This window comes from Schistocerca nitens, chromosome 5, assembly GCF_023898315.1.
Source record: "Schistocerca nitens isolate TAMUIC-IGC-003100 chromosome 5, iqSchNite1.1, whole genome shotgun sequence".
Lineage (NCBI taxonomy): Eukaryota > Metazoa > Arthropoda > Insecta > Orthoptera > Acrididae > Schistocerca > Schistocerca nitens.
The window spans coordinates 733,020,154-733,044,452 of NC_064618.1; the positions used below are offsets into that span (position 1 = coordinate 733,020,154).

Below are 24,299 nucleotides of genomic sequence, written 5' to 3' on the forward strand. Positions count from 1 at the left end.
TTTTGCATCTTGTAGTGAATTTTATTGTAGCTTTCACATTGAATGAGCTTGTGAGATTCAATAGAGATTTCTCTCATGTCCTGGGGACTGAAAATCTACATTAAATTAGTACCTTTTTGTTTTGATGGAGTTTATTTAGGAGTATTTCAATATGTTTCAGAAAGACACATACATTGGCTGCTGGGAAACCATAAAAACATGCAATAATTATATTTGTTTCTAAAATTTTGATAGCAGCTAGCTCAAAATCCTTACCTTTATTTAAATAACCAAATTGGTCAAATTTCTATATTCTGTAGAATTTTTTTATAAATACAACAGCACCTCCACCTTTCTAACTTTTTCAGCTGCAGTGGGGTTCTAATGCATAACCAGGTATGCTATTTGAGCAGATGTGGTCCGATTTCAACCATTCTTCTATAATGCTTATGACACGTACATATTCCAGGTCTGTTGTGAATAAGAGTTGAATGCATGCCAGTTTGTTTATTATTGACTGCACATTTTGGTTGTATACATACCGTTTTGATGGAGGTGGCATACTACATTATTGCCTTTGGTACCTAGGGTGTTGGTTGCCTGTTGTGACACCATAATATCTCTCTTCTGAGATGTGTTTGTACACAAGTGGACATAAAGTTCTTTACTATTGCCTCTCCTGATATAGGAGGCTTAGCCATAAAAATTTTTCAAAGCCAAATGTGCTACACTCACTTGAGTTATCTATATGTTTTACACTGCATTTGTCCTTGGGTACAGGGTTTTCCATAGTTATGTTTTATTCCTTATAACTAAGTGGTACTGTGGGGCCACTTAGTAATTTCTCTTACTTCACGGTTTCTAATGTGAAGTTCGTGATTTCTCTGCTGCCAAGGTTATTTAAGTGAAATCCATTTCGTTTATGATGTTCGCTACATGTTTCACTTGGTTTAATTACTGTAATATTTGAAAATTTTGAACAGAGTTTATATATCTGTGAATTTATATTTGTTACTTCTGTTTCTAAACGTGACCAATTTGGAAGATCATGTTTAAATGGCATGTCCACTAAAAACATTGAAGCAATGGAAGGTTGTTTTTTTCTTAAAGTTTTTGTTAAAAGTTGGCTGTTGTTCCCAATGCAGTTACAATATCAAAAGTATCTGTTTTGAGAGTGTTGTGATTAATGTTTTTCACGATGAAACTTGCATTGGCTTGGGGGTAAACAGAAACTAAACATTCAGTTTGAGTGTCTTTATTTAGAAATTGAGAAATAGCGTGGCCTGGGTTTCATCCAAGATGATAGCCTTAACTTTTATCCACACTGTTTTTGTTTTCCATGAAATTGTTTACTTCCACCTTGTTTTCGGAATTACTTATAGATAACTTTGAGTTTGTGAGCTCTGTATCCATGGAGCATTAGCATTGTCCTATGCTTACCCAATGATTCAAGACCTTATATGTAAAACATAGTCTTAGTAATGCAATATGAGCTTTGTTTTGCTTGACATGGTTGGTTCAAAATACATGAAATATTGTGTAACTGATATTATGATATGCACCTGCAATTTTAAAATTGACTTTCTACTGTAATTTGCATGGTGTACTAAGAGTTTCTAAAGTAACTTTGACATACCTGCAAATTATGTGCTTACCTGAGTGGTGGCTGTGGTATGGATGATCAGTAATGTCAAAGAGAGATAACTGTAACATTTTATGATGACCTGTTAGCATTTCAAGACCATGACTGAAACAGTTCACAGGAAGGTGCCTCACTTCAGAACCTATCAGACACAGGTTAATGCTGCCTGAATATGCTCGATGATTTGCTGAAAATATTGTCGACTTAAATGAAAGCAAATACAGTGTAATGCACCTTCATGTCAGTATTCAAATAAATATAAAATGTGAAAACTGAATGAAACTCAATATACTGAGAACAAACGGCCAACTCCAGGGAGGGTGCAGTGAATCAGGATAGATAGATTGAGAATCTTGGCACTTAATAGGTTGGAATTAATAGGTAAAAACTGTAAGAAGTTGATGATCTATCCACTTTTATCATTAATTTATTTGTTCTGTTACAGGTTGATGTCCTTGTCTTGTTTGGAGTTCAGAGATTTCTTTATAGAAGGTGAAACACGTTTTTTTCTAAAACGTATAAATACAATCACTGAAAATGAAATTATTGGAGCAATCCGAAGAATTAGAAAGCATATTGCAGATGGTTTGAAATTTTATGCTAAATCTCAGAAAATGTTGGAAATACTTTCTGTAATAGACAATACTCTAACCCAGTTACAAACTGATGCCCTGTTTCATGCATTCAGTACTAATCACAGAGAGGACTGTATGGAGTTTGCAGTCCACTGTGAGTTGTTACAGGCAGAGTATTTAATATTTCTTGTCTGTATATGTGTACTTCAGATACAAGCATAAAAGAATATTTTTTATTAGATTTTAAATATCTTTATGCGGCACTGGTCACTTGTGGATGTGTGATCATTCATCTTGTGGCCAAAAATATGAAATATGCTGTCATGAATTATCAAGCTAGGGTAAAATTCAAAAAATTCAGTTTTTTTGTTGCACTAAAATATTATTTATTATTATTAAACAGCTGTTTGAATAGGGTTTTCTCAAATAAAACCCACAGTTTACAGTGAAATCCAATGTGCACCTACACAATATTTATAATGAGTAGAGTAGCTGTTTCTGGTGTTATGCGAGGCAAGAGAGAATCATAATCATAATCATCATCATCATCATCATCATCATCATCATCATCATCATCATCATCCTCATCATCTAAAATTATTGGTAGTAGTAGCTATTCATTTATGAGAATTAATGCTGCTGACTCCCAGTAGGTGCCACGTAATGCACTTACAAAAGAGTTTGCTTTAGTTGGAATTAAATATGATAACTTACTGTTCAATAAAATATTTAGCTCTTCATATTTAGTATACAGGCCTAAGTTTCTCCAGAATAAAAAATTTAGCTCTTCATATGTTGTATATAGTCCTGTTCCAGCTCCATTTATTGGCAATACTGTATAGACAGAGCAAAATTGCTCAACGAATGGCAGCAAATAGGAACACACAGTAAAAGCAAAATTTCCAATTTTCAGAATGTGGGGCTGTTCTTCCTGATTGAGTACAAGAAATGATTGGAGCAAAATGGACTGGCAAGGCTTAAGATTACAGTAAAACTGACAACAAGAAGAGTCACTCATGATCCAAGTTCAAGGGAGACCTCCAACGCCACATCTTCCAGAAAATTACCTGAGTTGATATTTCCCCCCCCCCCACCCCCCCCTCCCTCATCTTATTCAGCTTCTCTCAGGATTTTTAGTTAAGGCAAACATGGATATAATGAATGGTTGTTGTACTGATATTAAACGTGTATATTGTATATATTACATATTTCTCAACATAATCACCATAGCAATTGTGACATTCATCATAGTGACGCACCAGCATCCTTAAACCCTCTTCAGAAGACTCTGTTGTATATTTGTTAAGCCTTGTTCCCATGATGCCTTGCATTTCATTTTAAGAAGCTATAGGAATTAATGTCACAAGGGATGATAAGGAATGCAGCTGAATACTGTGACACACCTCCCCCCATGAACCAAGGACCTTGCCGTTGGTGGGGAGGCTTGCATGCCTCAGCGATACAGATAGCCGTACTGTAGGTGCAACCACAACGGAGGAGTATCTGTTGAGAGGCCAGACAAACGTGTGGTTCCTGAAGAGGGGCAGCAGCCTTTTCGGTAGTTGCAAGGGCAACAGTCTGGATTGACTGATCTAGCCTTGTAACACTAACCTAAACGGCCTTGCTGTGCTGGTACTGCGAACGGCTGAAAGCAAGGGGAAACTACGGCGGTAATTTTTCCCGAGGGCATTCAGCTTTACTGTATGGTTAAATGCTGATGGCGTCCTCTTGGGTAAAATATTCCGGAGGTAAAATAGTCCCCCATTCGGATCTCCGGACGGGGACTACTCAAGAGGATGTCGTTATCAGGAGAAAGAAAACTGGCGTTCTACGGATCGGAGCGTGGAATGTCAGGTCCCTTAATCGGGCAGGTAGGTTAGAATATTTAAAAAGGGAAATGGATAGGTTAAAGTTAGATATAGTGGGAATTAGTGAAATTCGGTGGCAGGAGGAACAAGACTTCTGGTCAGGTGACTATAGGGTTATAAACACAAAATCAAATAGGGGTATTGAAGGAGTAGGTTTAATAATGAATAGGAAAATAGGAATGCGGGTATGCTACTACAAACAGCATAGTGAACACATTATTGTGGCCAAGATAGATACGAAGCCCACACCTACTACAGTAGTACAAGTTTATATGCCAACTAGCTCTGCAGATGACGAAGAAATTGAAGAAATGTATGATGAAATAAAAGAAATTATTCAGATAGTGAAGAGTGACGAAAATTTAATAGTCATGGGTGACTGGAATTCGGTAGTAGGAAAAGGGAGAGAAGGAAACATAGTAGGTGAATATGGATTGGGGCTAAGAAATGAAAGAGGAAGCTGCCTGGTAGAATTTTGCACAGAGCACAACTTAATCATAGCTAACACTTGGTTTAAGAATCATGAAAGAAGGTTGTATACATGGATGAACCCTGGAGATACTAAAAGGTATCAGATAATTATATAATGATAATACAGAGATTTAGGAACCAGGTTTTAAATTGTAAGACATTTCCAGGGACAGATGTGGACTCTGACCACAATCTATTGGTTATGACCTGTAGATTAAAACTGAAGAAACTGCAAAAAGGTGGGAATTTAAGGAGATGGGACCTGGATAAACTGAAAGAACCAGAGGTTGTAGAGAGTTTCAGGGAGAGCATAAGGAAACAATTGACAGGAATGGGGGAAAGAAATACAGCAGAAGAAGAATGGGTAGCTTTGAGGGATGAAGTAGTGAAGGCAGCAGAGGATCAAGTAGGTAAAAAGACGAGGGCCAGTAGAAATCCTTGGGTAACAGAAGAAATATTGAATTTAATTGATGAAAGGAGAAAATATAAAAATGCAGTAAATGAAGCAGGCAAAAAGGAATACAAACGTCTCAAAAATGAGATCGACAGGAAGTGCAAAATGGCTAAGCAGGGATGGCTAGAGGACAAATGTAAGGATGTAGAGGCTTATCTCACTAGGGGTAAGATAGATACTGCCTACATGAAAATTAAAGAGACCTTTGGAGATAAGAGAACCACTTGTATGAACATGAAGAGGTCAGATGGAAACCCAGTTCTAAGCAAAAGAAGGGAAAGCAGAAAGGTGGAAGGAGGAGTATATAGAGGGTCTATACGAGGGCGATGTACTTGAGGACAATATTATGGAAATGGAAGAGGATGTAGATGAAGATGAAATGGGAGATACGATACTGCGTGAAGAGTTTGACAGAGCACTGAAAGACCTGAGTCGAAACAAGGCCCCCGGAGTAGACAACATTCCATTGGAACTACTGACGGCCTTGGGAGAGCCAGTCCTGACAAAACTCTACCATCTGGTGAGCAAGATGTATGAAACACGCGAAATACCCTCAGACTTCAAGAAGAATATAATTATTCCGATCCCAAAGAAAGCAGGGGTTGACAGATGTGAAAATTACCGAACTATCAGTTTAATAAGCCACAGCTGCAAAATACTAACACGAATTCTTTACAGATGAATGGAAAACCTAGTAGAAGCCGACCTCGGGGAAGATCAGTTTGGATTCCGTAGAAATGTTGGAACACGTGAGGCAATACTGACCCTACGACTTATCTTAGAAGAAAGATTAAGGAAAGGCAAACCTACGTTCCTAGCATTTGTGGACTTAGAGAAAGCTTTTGACAATGTTGACTGGAATACTCTCTTTCAAATTCTGAAGGTGGCAGGGGTAAAATACAGGGAGCGAAAGGCTATTTACAATTTGTACAGAAAACAGATGGCAGTTATAAGAATCGAGGGACATGAAAGGGAAGCAGTGGTTGGGAAGGGAGTAAGACAGGGTTGTAGCCTCTCCCTAATGTTATTCAATCTGTATATTGAGCAAGCAGTAAAGGAAACAAAAGAAAAATTCGGAGTAGGTATTAAAATCCATGGAAAAGAAATAAAAACTTTGAGGTTCGCCGATGACATTGTAATTCTGTCAGAGACAGCAAAGGACTTGGAAGAGCAGTTGAATGGAATGGACAGTGTCTTGAAAGGAGGATATAAGGTGAACATCAACAAAAGCAAAACGAGGATAATGTAACGTAGTCTAATTAAATCGGGTGATGCTGAGGGAATTAGATTAGGAAATGAGACGCTTAAAGTAGTAAAGGAGTTTTGCTATTTGGGGAGCAAAATAACTGATGATGGTCGAAGTAGAGAGGATATCAAATGTAGACTGGCAATGGCAAGGAAAGCGTTTCTGAAGAAGAGAAAATTGTTAACATCGAGTATAGATTTAAGTGTCAGGAAGTCATTTCTGAAAGTATTTGTATGGAGTGTAGCCATGTATGGAAGTGAAACATGGACGATAAATAGTTTGGACAAGAAGAGAATAGAAGCTTTCGAAATGTGGTGCTACAGAAGAATGCTGAAGATTAGATGGGTAGATCACATAACTAATGAGGAAGTATTGAATAGGATTGGGGAGAAGAGAAGTTTGTGGCACAACTTGACCAGAAGAAGGGATCGGTTGGTAGGACATGTTCTGAGGCATCAAGGGATCACCAATTTAGTATTGGAGGGCAGCGTGGAGGGTAAAAATCTTAGAGGGAGACCAAGAGATGAATACACTAAGCAGATTCAGAAGGATGTAGGTTGCAGTAGGTACTGGGAGATGAAGCAGCTTGCACAGGATAGAGTAGCATGGAGAGCTGCATCAAACCAGTCTCGGGACTGAAGACCACAACAGCAACAACAGTGAGACAATGCAAATGCTATGCAGATAAATTCAGACATGCTGTCATCAGTGTAATTCTGTTTAATGACGCTGCCCAACTGTGTGATGCTACATCACTTTTACTACTCCAATGATGAAGATGATGATGGATTACCCTATGCCCACTTCTCATCCCATCATCAGGCCTATCATTCCTACACTCATATTTGGTGATCTTCTGCCCTTTTAAAGAGAGTACCAGGAGGACGTCTAGGAATTACAGGCAGACTTTTTTTTCATAGGGGATAGGAGAGGTAGTGTACCATTACAGCAAAAGCCTTAATCGTCATAGTGAAACCCTTTTTGATATTCACACAGTCAGAGGCTGAAAAGAAAAGTAGCTCTGTCATTAGATAAGGAAGATTGTGTGCTGTCTATGCATTCTTTCAGCATATAGTCTAGCAGTGCAGCTATGCCTGCTAGTTTTTTATTATTTATTTTTTTATTTTCCTGACCTGGCACTGTCTAGTGGGCAACTTCTTTGTGATTCTTTTATGTTTTCTCTAGAAAATCTGCATACATTTTTGGTAATCGTAGTTATAACTTGTTTTCAGTACATAAAAATATTTATTCGCAAAATTTCCTTGATAGTGTGGATCGTTTGACTTACTCCTACCTTTATCTTTTTTCTTACTTGCCTGTCTGATTTCTGTGGTTTCCTGTTTCATAAAATTACTTGTCTTGTGAGTCTACACACACACACACACACACACACACACACACACACACACACACACACACACACACACACACACTTGTCAATAAAATTATTTAATTGGATAGAGAAAAAAATCTACTCACCAAGTGCCAGCAGAACACACACATAAGACTGTTGTGATTTGCAAGCTTTTGAAGCCAGTGGCTCCTTCTTCAGGCAGAAATGTTGAAGAGGAAAGAAAAAGGGTGAAGGAAAAGGACTGGAGAGGTCTAGGAAAAGGGGTAGATTTCAGGAAAGTCACCCAGAACTGCAGGTCAGGGACACTTACAGTACGGGATGAGAAGGAAAGACTGACTGACCGGGGACTGCATCGGACGAGATTTGAAAACCTGAGAGCTTAAAGGTGGAAGAGAGGGAAATATGCAAGACATATTACTACTTAAACATTGTGCTCCAGTTGATAAGAATGAAAAGCTAAGTGCTTTGTACGTAACAGAGGTGGGAGGGGGGTGGTGAAAAATAGACAGGAAATACAATGAAAGATGTAGAAAACTAAAATGGAGTGAAGCAGAGTAGCTACAGTGAAGAAAAGCTGAGGCAGAAGAAATTAGCGTAAATTAATGCCAGGTGGGTGGTGGTGAGAACTAAGGTGTAGTGCTATTTCCCAACTGTGGAGTTCTGAGAAACTGTTGTCTGGGGTAAGAATCCGAATGGTGCGTGTGGTGAAACAGGCACTGAGGTAACGAACGTAATGTTAAATATATATATATATATATATATATATATATATATATATATATATATAATTTTTTCCCCTCCACTCAAGCAAGCACATGACTGCTACCATTGGCAGCTGTAACTGGAATGTCACTGTCACGCAAAGAGCAATCTGGTGTCCATCTGGATCCTTCCCTCCAACACCACCACCACCTATTCTGAACTGCGCAGATGAGAGTTATCCTTATAACACATTCTCTGCTCTCCTTTTTATCTCAGCCTCAACCTATTGTAACATACTGTCCCCACACCCTCCATGCAACAGTTTCTGCCCCCCCTCTATCCTATCACCTCCTCCCTTTTCACATACCCCCGCTCTGTGCCAGTGCATGCACCAGTCTTTTCCCCTTCTCTGTTACTCTCCGTTCTTCTCCCCATTTTTTCCTCCACCCCATCTCCCGGCGCCGGCCGCGGTGGTCTAGCGGTTCTAGGCGCTCAGTCCGGAACCGCGCGACTGCTACGGTCGCAGGTTCGAATCCTGCCTCGGGCATGGATGTGTGTGATGTCTTTAAGTTAGTTAGGTTTAAGTAGTTCTAAGTTCTAGGGGACTGATGACCACAGATGTTAAGTCCCATAGTGCTCAGAGCCAACCATCTCCCGGCACTGCACATAGCAGTCTGATCAGGTTGCTGTCTAGTCCCTGAATGCTCCTCTAGACTGAGCTCTTCTATCCCCCCTCCACTCATACCCTGTTATTCCTCCCCCTCCCCCACCCCACTCCAGATTGCTATTAATGTGGGGAGTCGCATTGCAATCAGAGCTTCTGGTGGTAGCAGTTGTGTGCATGAAGTGTGCTTTCAAATGCCACCCTTAAATGCATTTTGATTGTCACTGATGCTGAGTGAGAATAAAATATTCAGTTTTTGTATTCTATCTGTAATTGGACAACGGCAATAGTAAATTCTCAACAATACCATTGGTGCGACTTAATAGTTTGGGCCTCCACCATTCACAAGTATGTAGATGAGTGAAAATTAGAAAGTTTCAATCACAGTTAATAAATGTTCAGATAACAACTTAGCTGCTCCATATGATGAGATACTCAACTTTGATATCCTCAGGAGTTATTGCTTCAGAAAGTCCCAGCATTTGATTTTGATGATGTGCTTATTTTTAAATAAAACACAGAGTATATCACTTTTGTTATTTTGTATCATGACCGATACATTTCTCATCTTACAGCCTCTGAAAGAGACTCGCACAAACAACTTCAGATAGGCAATAATGCAGACTTACTGAGTGTTACTCTCACTGCACTGATTGGCTCTTTTCATCTTACTACTCTTGTGGCTCATGCGCCACTTCTTTTTATACAAAACTAATAGCAGAAAGCAGCATGTCATTCTTAATGGAGAGAAGTCTTCCGAAGTAAGAGTGATTTCAGGTGTGCCGCAGGGGAGTGTTGTAAGACTGTTGCTATTCATAATATATATAAATGACCTTGTGGATAACATCAGAAGTTCACTGAGGCTTTTTGCGGATGATGCTGTAGTATATCGAGAGGTCACAACAATGGAAAATTGTACTGAGATGCGGGAGGATCTGCAATGAATTGACGCATGGTGCAGGGAATGGCAATTGAATCTCAATGTAGACAAGTGTAATGTGCTGCAAATATGTAGAAAGAAAGATCATTTATCATTTAGCTACAAAATAGCAGGTCAGCAACTGGAAGCAGTTAATTCCATAAATTATCTGGGAGTACGCATTAGGAGTGATTTAAAATGGAATGATCATATAAAGTTGATCTTTGGTAAAGCAGATGCCAGACTGAGATTCATTGGAAGAATCCTAAGGAAAAGCAGTCCGAAAACAAAGGAAGTAAGTTACAGTACACTTGTTCACCCAGTACACGAATACTGCTCACCGGTGTGGGATCCGTACCAGATGGGGTTGATAGAAGAGATAGAGAAGATCCAATGGAGAGCAGCGCGCTTCGTTACAGGATCATTTAGTAAACGCGAAAGAGTTATGGAGATGATAGATAAACTCCAGTGGAAGACTCTGGAAGAGAGATGCTCAGTAGCTCGGTAAGGACTTTTGTTGAAGTTTTGAGAACATACCTTTACCGAGGAGTCAAGCAATATATTGCTCCCTCCTACGCATATCTCTCGAAGAGACCATGAGGATAAAATCAGAGAGATTAGAGCCCTCACAGAGGCATACCGACAATCTTTCTTTCCACAAACAATACGAGACTGGAATAGGAGGGACAACCGATAGAGGTACTCAAAGTACCCTCCGCCACACACCTCAAGGCGGCTTGCGGAGTATGGATGTAGATGTAAATCTAGCCACTCGTACTCTTCTTGTGGTATCTGTGTAGGAAACATCTGTGAGTTGAATGAGCATTCTGTCTTTAGCATTTCTTGCAACTGATAGCACACACTTCACTGGTAGCTAATACCTATCATCAGTATTTACTTCTTAAAATTTTGCTGTTTGTTTTATAATCTCTGTTCTTATCCGAAGCTCTTAATCTAATTTTTGTGCGTAGAACAAAAGTCTTGCATACTGTCCTCATCTTCCCAACTTTACAAGTTTCCAGGTCCAAATGACCTTCCTCCCTCTAATACACTTGATCATTGACAATTATTTCCTCTGTTGGTATAAAGAGAACACAGATTTTCTCTTGTCGTTTCTTAATTAAAATGTTCCTATTCCTTATTCTTTAGTGGCAGGGGAGATGTCTTTAGCTTTCCCAATAACCTCCTTGCTGTACTCTTTCTAGTGATCCTATTACATTCAAAATAAATCCCTTTATTCACTACCCTGTAAAATCTTTCTTTTCATGATCAAATCTTTAAACAGAGAATCAACTATGCAAGAAACCCAATTGGCTGAAGTACACTATGTGATCAAAAGGGTCCAGACACATGGCTGAAAATGACTTAAAAGTTTGTGGCGCCCTCCATCGGTAATGCTGGAATTAAATACGGTGTTGGCCCACCTTTAGCCTTGATGACAGCTTCGACTCTAGCATTCATACATACAATCAGGTGCTGGAACGTTTCTTGGGGAATGGCAGCCCATTCTTCACGGAGTGCTGCACTGAGGAGAGTTATTGATGTTGGTCGGTGAGGCCTGGCATGAAGTCAGCATTCCAAAACATCCCAAAAGTGTTCTATAGGATTCAGGTCAGGACTTTGTCAAGGCCGGCCCATTACAGGGATGTTATTGTCGTGTAACCAGTCCACCACAGGCCGTGCTTTATGAACAGGTGCTTGATTGTGTTGAAAGATGCAATCACCAACCCCGAATTGCTCTTCAACAGTGGGAAACAAGAAGGTGTTTAAAACATCAATGTAGGCCTGTGCTGTCATAGTGCCATGCAAAGCAACGAGGGGTGCAAGCCCGCTCCATGAAAAACATGACCACACCATAACACTAATGCCTCTGAATTTAAACTGTTGGCACTACACACAGTGGCAATGACGTTCATTGGGCATTCGCCATACCCAAACCCTGCCATCAGATCGCCACATTGTGACCATGATTTGTCACTTCACACAACATTTTTCCACTGTTCAATCATGCAATGTTTACGCTCCTTACACCAAGCAAGGTGTCGTTTGCCATTTACCAGTGTGATGTGTAGCTTATAAGCAGGCACTCGACCATGAAATCCAAGTTTTCTTACCTCCTGCCTAACTGTCATAGAACTTTCAGTGGATCCTGATGTAGTTTGGAATTCCTGTGTGGTGGTCTGGTTAGATGTCTGCCTATTACACATTACGATCCTCTTCAACTGTAGATGGTCTCTATCAGTCAGTAGACGAGGTCAGCCTGCACGCTTTCGTGCTGTACGTGTCCCTTCATGTTTCCACTTCACTAGGAGGATGTTTAGGGATGTTTAGGAGTGTGGAAATCTCAAATACAGACATAAGACACAAATGACACCCAATCACCTGACCACATTTGAAGTCTGTGAGTTGCGCAGAGCACCCCATTCTGCTCTCACGATGTCTAATGACTACTGAGGTTGCTGATATGGAGTACCTGGCAGTAGGTGGCAGCCCAATGCACCTAATAAGAAAAATGAATGTTTTTGGTGGTGTCTGGATACTTTTGATCACATAGTGTATGTAAATACATGACAGTGTGGTTTTTCTTACAAATAAATCCATGTCCTGGCAGCAACAGCTGATAGTTATAAATCCTAATAACATATCTATGTTGCTTAATTGCCAGCCTGGTTCATGGTTCCAGGTACAGGGTAGCAATTTAAAAGCTCTAAGGAGGATCAAAAATTTGATTTTCAATATTTCAAATAATTATTGGCCAAACTTAAAAATTTAAAATACTATTATAATGCTCTCATAAAGAGATATAATGTTATGTTAAATCTTTAACACAGTAAAACAAGTATTACAGTTAGAAACTGTATAAACGCATTGTGACGGCGTAACTTACCATATGAAAATACCCAGACTTTATTCATTCATTATTTTACTATGAGAGCAAATTCAGGGACTTATCATGTAACTTCAAACCTTTATGAAACGCTTTCTTGCTGACACCCTGAACAAAATCATGAAGGGAAAAAATTTTTGTTACTTACATCTTTGCTGTCCATGTAATAAAAATGCCACATCAGGTGTGAAGTTTTAATTTATTGCTTCCTTACTACTAACTCCATTCACAAAATATTTTGCAGACAGTATCCATGTATACCACGGAATGTACCTTCGAAATCATCATTGTACAACACACAATTCAAGAAATATGTCATAAATATGAGATACTTAAAACACTAGGTTTTGCCTAATATTGAGTGCAAATTACCCAAGCTATACTCATCCAATGTTTGACAGTGAGAACACTTAGCAACTTCTAAAAAACTTTAAACATAATTTCAAACCTAAAAAAACTTTTAACATAATTTAAAACCTTTTTAAAACTTTTATTGCTTATATACTTAATGACAAATATTCAACACATTAACTCATTTGTAAAGTAATCAGAAGTTTGGAGCTCTTTCATACATAGGAGGGGAATTCCTTAAAGAACCACAGCTTTCCTTGCTGACAATATAAACAATGAAAAAACTTGATTTATATTAAGTGACAGTGTAATGATCTCCAGTTTCTGTCATTCATTGATCGTGTATTGGTAATAAGGGGCACTAGTGACATGCAGCTCAGATAACGAGAGGGTGACAAGTTCTTTGCCCAGAGCATTTTGTGGCATTGCCAGTTTGCTCTCTCTCTTTTCCACATTAAACCCTCTAGCTGTTGCTGCCTGTGGCAAATGACAGTGTATTAAATTGGTCTGTAGCCAGTAAACTTATATCAGACTTGTAGGAATACATATTGATGATAAACTCAGTTGGGAAGAGCATATCAGCCAAGTCTGTAAAAAGATCTCACAAATGTCCTACCTTGTGGAAACTGAGAGATACTGTCAGTAATAATTATTTCCAAACGATATATTTTGCACTCTTTCGGTAACATATCTCATATGGTCTACTCATATGGGAGACATTCTGCTCATATCAGCAACATTTCAAAAGTCCAAAAAACTGTCCATGTAATATGCAAGGCTGGTCATATAGAGCACAGTCTCACTCCTTTAAAGGCCTAGGATACTAACATTGGTGAATCTGTATATCTATGAGTCTGCGTTATTTGGCAAGAACTGTATTAAAGAATGTATTGCCAAGGAAACAATTCATGAACATAACTGAAATAAGGCAAACATTGACATTTCAAGGCACAACCTACCAATAACAGGAAACTCCCATAAAGTGAATGCCCACCAAAATTTTTAACAAGTTTCCTCTTATTGCTCGATGCTTGCCATTTAAAAAATTAAAAATATATGACTGGATAACAAAAATTCTGTTACAATATAAAAGACTACCATGATATAGACAATGATGATATCATTATTTAAGGTTATAGCTGTATATAGATACTTAATTTTTACATGTAATGTGAACATTAATTTTAATACTTTAATTGCAACTGTAACTTGCTATCACCGAGTGAGCCTATTCTACTTTGTGGTCAACAGGAAATCTGTCACAAGGGACACTCTCTGCTTCTTACTACCTTTTGAAACATGTATGTACATATAAATTTGTCACTATTGCTTGTTAATATGTTATTTTTTGTTTGCTGTATGCCAGTCACAAGAAATAGTGGACAGAACAGTAACAATCACCACACATGCACAAATATGAAAATTGGTGTTAGGTGTTCAACAAGCATCCTGAAATACTCGTACAAGCTGCAGGAAAGTGTGGCAGTATGATGCTGTTGGCTGGTGTGTCATGTGCTACACTGCCACTCACCTTATACATGCATGTTATTCTAGCTAAAGTGTAAACAGCATTCTGTGATGAATGTTAGGCACAAATAATAAGAGGTTTTGAATTAATTGTACATTAATATTTCAATGTGAATTGGTGTCTAGCTGATGTAGAGTACAGAACTGCCTGCTGCAAACAGTAGCATATTGTGCATCAGTTTATTAAATTGTTATGAGCTGTTTAATGTATAAAAGAATATCTGTGCAGATAGTTCTTAATGATATTAGAACTCCTCTAGTAACTGTTCATTACTCTTTAAGTTAGTATAAGGCAGTTTTTTTATTCTGATTCATTAGTGCCTTTCACGGCGTGCCTGCAACTAGTACGAAAGAGGCTGGTGGAACTTTCTGAAGGTGTGGCTAGAGTGCCTTGTGGAGGATGGCGTAGGCAGCTGCTGCCTATGCTCTTTGCAACACAGTTGAGAGCAGCTTGCAGTTCTGCAGCAGAACGTGGGTGCCTACAGTCTGTCCTCTCAGATGAGCGACTAAAAGGAATACTGCAGAAACTAAGTGCATGGTTCCAGAATCGCAGTGTTGGTCTGAAACAAAATATTTTAGAAGCAAACAATGTTGATGCCCATGCACACCTGTTCCCTCCTTGTCAGGTGAGGACCTATAAACATTCGGTAACTCTGTTTCATTTCAAGTATTTTACAAACTTTAATCATGTGGCTGCATAAATAATTTTGTACATTTTTTCAAGAAAAAATTGACTAGAGCTAAATTTTTTGCCACCTGCCATGCTATGCAGGTGTTACAAGGCATGTAGTACTATATAGTGTGATTCCGTGATGGTGTTACAAACTTTCAGCGATGATGTTGTTGTTGTGGTCTTCAGTCCTGAGACTGGTTTGATGCAGCTCTCCATGCTACTCTATCCTGTGCAAGCTTCATCATCTCCCAGTACCTACTGCAACCTACATCCTTCTGAATCTGCTTGGTGTATTCATCTCTTGGTCTCTCCCTGCGATTTTTACCCTCCACGCTGCCCTCCAATACTAAATTGGTGATCCCTTGATGCCTCAGAACATGTCCTACCAACCGATCCCTTCTTCTGGTCAAGTTGTGTCACAAACTCCTCTTCTCCCCAATCCTATTCAGTACCTCCTCATTAGTTATGTGATCTACCCATCTAATCTTCAGCATTCTTCTGTAGCACCACATTTCGAAAGCTTCTATTCTCTTCTTGTCCAAACTATGGTGAAGGGTAAATGTATAAATCTGAGGTATGGGAGCCTGGTCCAGAAAAGACTGGGTTGAAAGTTATAAGCGAAAACTGTTCAGATGCCTCTGACAGTAAACATCTTCTATTGCAAGCTCTTGGGAGGAGGTAGTATGGACCAAAGCAAGGAAAAAAGTCCAGTAAATATGGGCTCTAAAGAGCATACCTTAAGAGCTATGAACACTTGTTCATCTTTGCTACTGTGAAATACACATCTTCTGCTGAACAAGTGCTCATAGCTCTTAAGGTATCCATTTTAGAGCCAGTGTTTACTAAATTTTTTTTCTTATTTGGGTCCATACTATGACTCCCAAAAAATGGAAAGCAAAGAACTTGCAGTAGAAGAGGGCTATTGTCAGGGGTATCAGAAAGATTTTATAACTTCAGACTTGGTCATTTCTGGACCAGGGTCTCCTACCTTAAATTCATTATCCCTGAGACTCTGTAACATCATCACAAAATCACTCTGTTTATAAAAATAAAGAATGCTTATAACTGTGTAAATTAATAAAGGAGCTTCATGTCTTGACTTTCAGTGAAATACCTGTGCCATCTCATTCTTAGTATTATTTATTTGGAAATATGTTGTGGGAAATTGGAAGGGTCTTCAGAACAGTGGCAACGTATGCCTAGAAGAGGTTATTCTGCAGCAGGGCTGGTGCACATAACTATGTTAAGTGTTTGGTTTCAGTCCCACATTAGGCAAATTTCAGTATCATTTCTTTCTTCAGTCAAAAATATTAAACTAATTGGGCAAACAGATTACAATTACTACTAAAGTAGCATTAGATGGTCAAGCACAGTACCTCTAATTTTGATGATTATCTGCATCCTGTGAAGAACTGAGTCCATGTGGTGGGCAACAAATAGTTTATTATCTGAAAAAGATCTGCGTGCATTTGTGTCTGCAGTACATATCTAGAGAATAACTTGGTGCCTTTTATTCTCTGCACAGAGACTGGGAGGCTTAAACACAAGTGCCCAACCATTTTTCCTTGTTTGCCCAAAAATTCCTTTTCCCTACAGCCTAAGGGTTGAGTTACTATGCCTGAACATGTCAGGACTGTGGAGTGGTGTTTCACTGGGGCAGTTGTGGGGAGGCCAGTAAAATATCAGCTGAGGCTGTCCCATTAAGCAGATCATGCAGCCGAGACAAGAGAATCGTAGAACAGGGAAAAAATATTTGTGGCCTTCGGGCAGAACCAGAAAAGTAATATTTTGAATTAGATAGATTGAAGGGGGAAAGACACAGTGGGAACTGGGAAAAGGTAACAAGTAATGAGCAAAAGGAGAAAACCCTGTCAATCACAGTTCAAATTTCTTTTAGCAATCAGTTAATCAGTTTGGCTTTTTACCTGGAATAGGGGAAGAGCCTCAAACAGTTTCTGAACATAGTAGAGTGCAGCAAACTTCTAGGAACAACTTTAACCCTTTTCTGCCTGATGGGACTTTAAAGCCCAGTCACTTTCTAGAGTCATAAAACAGTGTGAAATTGAATTCATGCACTGGCATCCTGTGTGGTCATTTGTTTATGTCTTCTGTAGCATGAGAAACTCTTTGGCTGTGATAGTTAAATAGCTCTGCCCACAGAGGACAGAAAATGACAGCTTTTCGTACTGCTGTGATATTCATTTTTTATAAGAAAGTATGGGACCTGCTGACGTTAAAGTGCATCAGAGGGGCACATTTTTTAGGCTAGTTGGACTATAAACAGGCAGCCTTGAAAGAAATTAGAGCAGAACAGAACCATAATATATGCAACAGTTTCCAGAAAAGAAAGATTAATTTGTTTCATGAGAATGGAAAACTGTGTAATCACAGGGATAGAGAAGTTGAATATCAGGTATTGTAAATGTAAATGTTGGACACATCAAAAACTTGTAACAGCAGTTCTTGTGTGGATCAGAACTTCTCTTGTAATTGTAACAATATACAGATACCCCCTTTAGGAAGCTTTCAGCTATAAGAGATCTACAAGCATTATTAAGTTGCTTGTAAGACAAGAAGAAATAACTAGTAATTTCTGAGGAGTTCATTGTAGATTTCTTAAAGAGTCTGATGGGAAAAATAAACTGGGATCATTCTTTTGCTGTTTCAGTCTGATTTCAGTGGTAAATTTTCCAGCTTTTATGCAACAGGATAGCAGGATACTTCCTGATAACATTTTGATGGATAGTACTCAGCTGAAACAGTTAATATGTACCCAATTATTGATGAACTAAAGGATGGTGATGCACAGTTGATGAAATAAATGATGTAGTACCTTACTGCTCTGAGGCATGTTCATACAGAGCAGTGAATCTTGTTAATGAGAACAGGGTTTTAAGAATAAGATTATGGGATTCAGAGTTCATATGGCTCAACCACATAAATAGCAACATTATTTAATGTTGAACATAAAATGCTATTTGTTAACACTGAATAATAGACACTTGAATAGTGCACAATTACATTGCATGTAGTTTAAGCAAAGCACAGGCCACAGATGTCTTTAGTCAGCAATAACACTTGCTGCTCATTGTGTGTCATGTCATGATGACTATCATGAGACACCACATCAGCTTCCTTATTTGAACAGCTGAAGCACAGAATTTGCTGAAGCAATGACTGGAAACATTGGATTCCTCATCTCCTTTAGTTTTCCCCAAGGACTTTTTGGGGTGGCAGCCACTTGAGCAGAACACAGCAGAGCCCTTTCTCAATGTTTTTGTGGTTTTATAGGGACAGGTACAATGAATATGGTCTGGCTGTCTTGTCTGCCTCTTTAGCTGCCCACTGTCACTTGTATGTAAATGTTAGCTCAGAGTGCACATTTGTCAGCTGTTGACTGACAGATAGCAGGGTCATGTCCCAGGCAGCTGATTTGCAACAGCTGTTGGTGGGTGTGACCCTGTGCTGAACCCAGGAACACTTTGTAAATACAGAAATTTGAACTTTACTTGTCTGCCACTGAGTGTGGAAATAATTGTTTGGGCAGGTGATGGTAGGTGCTCCATTGGCTTCTCTCTACCCAGCATAATGGTGTCTTCTGCTGAATCTGATATCTGAGCGGAAGTGTGCGCAGGGGTCACACTCTTGAAGTTCCCATTGTGGAGATGGGAAGAGTGTATCTGTGTCGGCAAATGCCGATTTGAGTCATTCAATAGAAATGATGTCTTGTTTACCATTCCCATCCAAAATGAAACACATTGCTACATCTGTAAATAACACTGTTGGGCCTGGAGTAGGGTGGTGAGAGCAGAGTGAGTGCAGAATCATCTTTGAGCCAAAGATATTGAGATGTTTGCAGACCTATGTGGATAAACACCTCTCTCTCTCTCTCTCTCTCTCTCTCTCTCTCTCTCTCTCTGTGTGTGTGTGTGTGTGTGTGTGTGTGTGTGTGTGTGTGTGTGTGTGTGTGTGTGTGTGTGTGTGTGTGCAGTCAGAGATGTTGCACAAAATTGGTGTATATTTCAGAGGACAGTCACCCGCAGCTACAGGTGACCAGTGCCTATCCTCTTAGATTCCTATACACAGCCCCAGCAGGGCTAACAACAGCGTGTCAAATTGCAGTGAAACTCTACACATCAGGACAGTTTTTAGGTTGTGAGGTACTTGCTGTAACAATCCAATTACTAATGAGGTCATAGCTTGTCGTATGAATGTGAGCATTTGCTCTGCCATCCCATTACTGGAAAGATCATAGCTTATTGTGTGAATGTCATTGTAGCTGTAGAATTGGAGTAATTCCTGAAATAACAGCTTACCAAATTGATGTTTTCTGTTAGTGGTTATGGTTTGTGGAATGCCATATCTTGTGGACCATAACTGAACTAATGCTCTGCCAACAGATTTAGCAGAGACATCTGCAACAGGCACTGCTTCTGGCTGTCTGGTGAAGTGGTAGACTATTGTGAGAAGTAATGACACTCTGATGACTACAACAGTGGTCTCACAATGTTCATGTAAAGGTGTGCAAAGCATATTGCTGGCATAGGAAAGCTCTCAGTTGGCTCAAAAATGTCTGACCTTTTTTGTGTTGAAAACTTGTGAAGGTGTTGGCCCAGGCACATCCGTCTTTCTGTATACTGGGACAAATGGCTTTGTAAGCGACTAGTTTGGCTGAACTGTAGATTCCAAGGTGAGCAGGAATGTGCAAGGCATTGAATATTCATGGTGCTACTTCTCAAGAATGCATGGCTGCTGTCTCTCTCCATTCCCATCAAGCCAAATTCCATTCTGCGTCCCAGGCATTGGCACAAATTCAAGTTGTAATGCTGTGGATCATGGATCTCTGAGATGATGTTGAAGAAAATGATCTTCTTGTCGTTCCCTAGCAATGTTATTCCAGTTGATAGAGCTTGAACTAGTTGGGAGACACAGTCCACCATATAGTATCCTGCCCTTATTTGTGCTTATGTCAGCTGTGAACAGGGCTATAAATTGCACCTGTCTGCATTGGCAGGATAAGTAGAGGTCAGTTATGTGTTGAAAAATGATTGTGAGCAGTTAATGATCTATGATTATTAAAAAATTATGACCTTCAACAAACGATCTACAATGTTTGATGGCCGGGTAGATGGCAAGCAACTATCTGTCGATTGCGCTCCACTTCTGTCATTGTTCAGTGAGATTTGTCAAAAGCAATGCAAATGGTTACCATCGTCCATTGACCTTTTGTTGCCATCTGGCTTGCATCCACCATACGAGCTAAAGCTATGTCTATTTTGGGTAGGTTAGTAGTGTAGTCTAAGACAGAGCCTTCTTGAGATCTTCAAAAGCAGATTTGGTTTGTAGTGTCCACAGAACCTTCCGGTAGCCCAATGTGTGTTTTCCTTTAAGTAGGCAGTTGAGTGGCTCCTGCACAACTGTTTAAGAAAGATAAGTGTCAACAATAGTAATTTAGCATTCTGGTGAATCTGCGTAACTCTTTGTAGGTCTCCCCAGCGGGTTCACGATTCTTTTGTGAGTAGGTGCCTGGCTACCGCAGGGCCCTAGCTTTTGCAGTGTTACTTCCTCTCCATGCTTCAAGCTGGTACTTTCACAGCCCCCTTCCCCCTCTGCCTCTCCACTATATGGTTTTCTTTGTGCAGACCCTGGTTTATGATTGGAACTAGAGTTTCCATTTCCAGCCTTTTCTAAAACTTTTCGTTAAATGCACACATGGGCCAATTGTTAGGTTTGACCTGCCACCAGTTTTCAAAATTCTCCAGAATTGCAGATCGTGCAGGGAAGGTGACCAATTTGGTGTGCCTATCCATCTTTGCAGCCTTCCCTCTAATAAGGTAATATACACAAAACCCAACGTGGTAGCCCTTCCATTGTGTGGCTTTCATCAAGTACTTGCAGGGTGGTAGCCCCCTGACCAAGCAGGGATCATGCTGTTGGTGCCTGAGCTTAAAACACTCCATGCATGCCAAGGAGTACTTGCCTGTTGTGACTGGAGCACGGGGACTCCAAGCAATGGATAACTGGCCAGGTAGCCTTTGATGAGGCTGGTTGGCTCTAACGGGGAGAGCCTGTGTTCAGAGTGGGTGGCAGAGTGGATGGCTGATGATTTGCAAATGAAGCAGATGGAGTTATCTCCTGCTGACGACCATATGGCCCCAGCAGTCTCTGTGAAAGGATAGTCCTCTTTTAATGAAGAGTGATATGGCTCTAAAATGTTCCCTTCCCTGGCGACACCATGGAAGGAATGTAGGGCTAAGTGGCAAGCAGAAAAATACTCCCCCCAATACTTAGTTTGCAAGGCACTGGTTGCTTGTAACTAAATGAGTGACATACTGGTGACTGTCACTCCCCGCAACATGGTTCAGGGCACCAGTTTTCCACTGAGACCTGATGATTATGAGCTATGCTCCAACTAGTAGCGACGGGGTGTACACTTTGTCTGTTGTGTACACAAGAGGCCAAAGGACAATAGGGTTACTACTAATGCCCTCATCTTGGCCCTTGAGGGTGATTCATTGCCTGAAAAGTCAAGTTGATGGTACACTGATGTGCTGTGAAACCTTATATCCCCCCTCCCCCCTCGGTGCTTCAAGTGTTTGAAATTTGGACACATGTCTTAATGTTGCAATGCTAGCTCCATCTATAGAGATTGTGGATGAGTGCTACATGCGAATGTTCCTCGTTAACCCCCCCCCCCCCCTCCCCAATTGGTGTCAACTTGTGAGAAAGCAGCATTCTCCCTGCTCACTGTTTCCCAGAGAGAGAAGAAGATACAAGACTGGACAGATCACTTACCAATAGGCCAGAAAGAAGTAGGAGCAGTTGCACCCAGCATGTACAACAGTATCAAGTGCTACAGCTACTAAGTTGTCATTCCCTTTGGTGACAGTACTCCTGTCTGTTACACCTCTTACCATGGGCTCACAGGACCGCTCAACCATGCCATTCTTTCGGGCCTACCCAGGTGGAAGACAGTACTTGAGTAGTTATCAGAAATCGCAGAGGCCATTAGAGATCATACAGGCTCTCCAATGCAATAAGTGGCATTCACCAATGGAGCACCTCATTACCTAAGTGGCTCCATGTCAGAGTCCACAACCCAATAAATCAATGGAAGTGAGAATGCTTGGAATGGCATGTTTCAACAATCGATCTCGTATCTCTGCTTTGCAGGTTTGGGCTAAGTTCAGACGTCTCTAGGGATACCAGACACCTGCAGGTGTATCTGGTATTACCTTGAATAGCACTGCTTACACTGACCTGGATACTATTGCCGAACATTTTTCTCTGCATTATGCTCGAGGCTCAGCATCTGAGATTTATCAACCTGCCTTTTTTTTTCTAAAGCAGTAGATGAAGCAAAAGTAATTATCTTTTATTACACACCACCTGGAGCCATATAATGCTCCATTCAACAAGTTGGAATTCATTAGTGTATAGCCCACTGCGCTGGTACAGCCCCAGGGCCAGACTACATCCACAACCAAATGATCAGACACATGCCAGTGGGTTGTCAACGTCATATCCTTGCCATCTTTAACTGGATCTGGAGTGAGGGTGAACTCCCAACGCAATAGCGAGGAAGCATCAGTTTTCCAGAGCTGAAACTGGGTAAGCCCATTGTAGAGATGGACAGTTATCACTCAATATGTCTCACCAGTGTTCTCTGTAAGTTGCTTGAATGCATGGTAAGCTGGTGGCTGTGTTGGCTCCTTAAGTCTCGGGGTCTTCTGGCTCAGTCCCAGGGTAGTTTTTGCCAAGGCCATTCCACTACTGATAATCTGGTTTACCTGGAGACCACCATCTGAACAGCTTTTGCCCAACATTAGCACTTTACACCTTATAGCTGTCTTTCTTAATCACACAGTGACACCACATCCTGGCCACCGTACACGAATGGGATCTGTGTGTTCCGCTCCCAAATTTTATCCACAGCTTCCTGTTGCACCATACGTTCTGGGTTCAAGTTGATGCTTCCCAAAATCCCCCCCCCCCCCCACATTCAAGAGAATGGTGCCCTGCAGGGCTCTGCTTCCATTAGCCATCAAATCTCTAATAGCAGCTGTGGTGTTATCAGTATAACCATCCCTGTATGCTGACGACTTTTGCCTCTGCTATTTCTCCTCTAGTGTAGGCATCGCTGAACGTTGACTGCAAGGCACCATATGAAAGGCGCAGTCATGGACCTTCAGCCATGGTTCTCAGTTTTCGGCCACCAAGATTCATGTCGTGCATTTCTGTCAATGTCATACCATTCACCCTCAACCAGAACTTTATATCAACAATCAACTATTCAAAGTGGTGGGGACTTACTACCTTTTAGGACTGGTCTTTAATGCTTGTTTGACTTGGATTCCCCACCTTCGCCAGCTTAAGCAAAAGTGCTAGCTGCATCTTAATACACTTTGCTGCTCGAGTAATACCAGCTGCGGTGCAGATCGCACTCTCCTTCTGCAGCTTTACAAAGTCCTTATGCAGTCCTGTCTGGATTATGGGAGTCTGGCATATGAATCAGCATCACCCTCAGCATTGCAGATACTGGATCCAATTTACCATTGCGGGATTCAGCTTGTGACTGGTGCCCTTCGAACTAGCCCTGTGAACAGCTTACTCGTGGAGGATGCAGTCCCTCCATTGCAGATCAGCACCAACAACAGCTCGTCTATTATGCTATACATGCTTGCAGCTCCCCTAGGCATTCAAACTGCAGTCTCCTCTTTCCGAACTCAGAAATACATCTCTCACAATGGTGATAAAGATCAGGAATAATTACTGCGATCCGCATCCAGCCCCTCCTCTCTGAACTCTGTTTCCTCTTCTACCTCTCCTGCAGGACCACTCACATACACCTCCATTTTGCATCCCTCGGCCACAGCTTTGTGTTGACCTGTCACAAGGTCCAAAAGACTGGTTTCAGCCGAAGGCTCTCTGCCACCAATTTTTTCCCATTCTTGGCACACCCTGGGGTTCTGAATTAGTCTATACTC

General features: G+C 40.5%; 1 protein-coding gene across 7 annotated transcripts in view; it reads left to right on the top strand.

The window, feature by feature from the left end:
* Positions 1 to 24,299, top strand: part of LOC126260204 (DNA primase large subunit-like) — a 104,845-nt gene that overhangs the window by 42,214 nt on the left and 38,332 nt on the right. For 4 of the 7 annotated variants that reach the window (XM_049957486.1, XM_049957490.1, XM_049957489.1 and 1 more), the window contains exons 2-3: positions 2,067 to 2,350; positions 14,958 to 15,265. In XM_049957486.1, coding sequence (XP_049813443.1) covers positions 2,067 to 2,350; positions 14,958 to 15,265 — 592 coding nt within the window. The remainder of the gene's footprint in view (positions 1 to 2,066; positions 2,351 to 14,957; positions 15,266 to 24,299) is intronic. The other 3 variants (XM_049957492.1, XM_049957488.1, XM_049957493.1) reach the window with 1 other exon arrangement.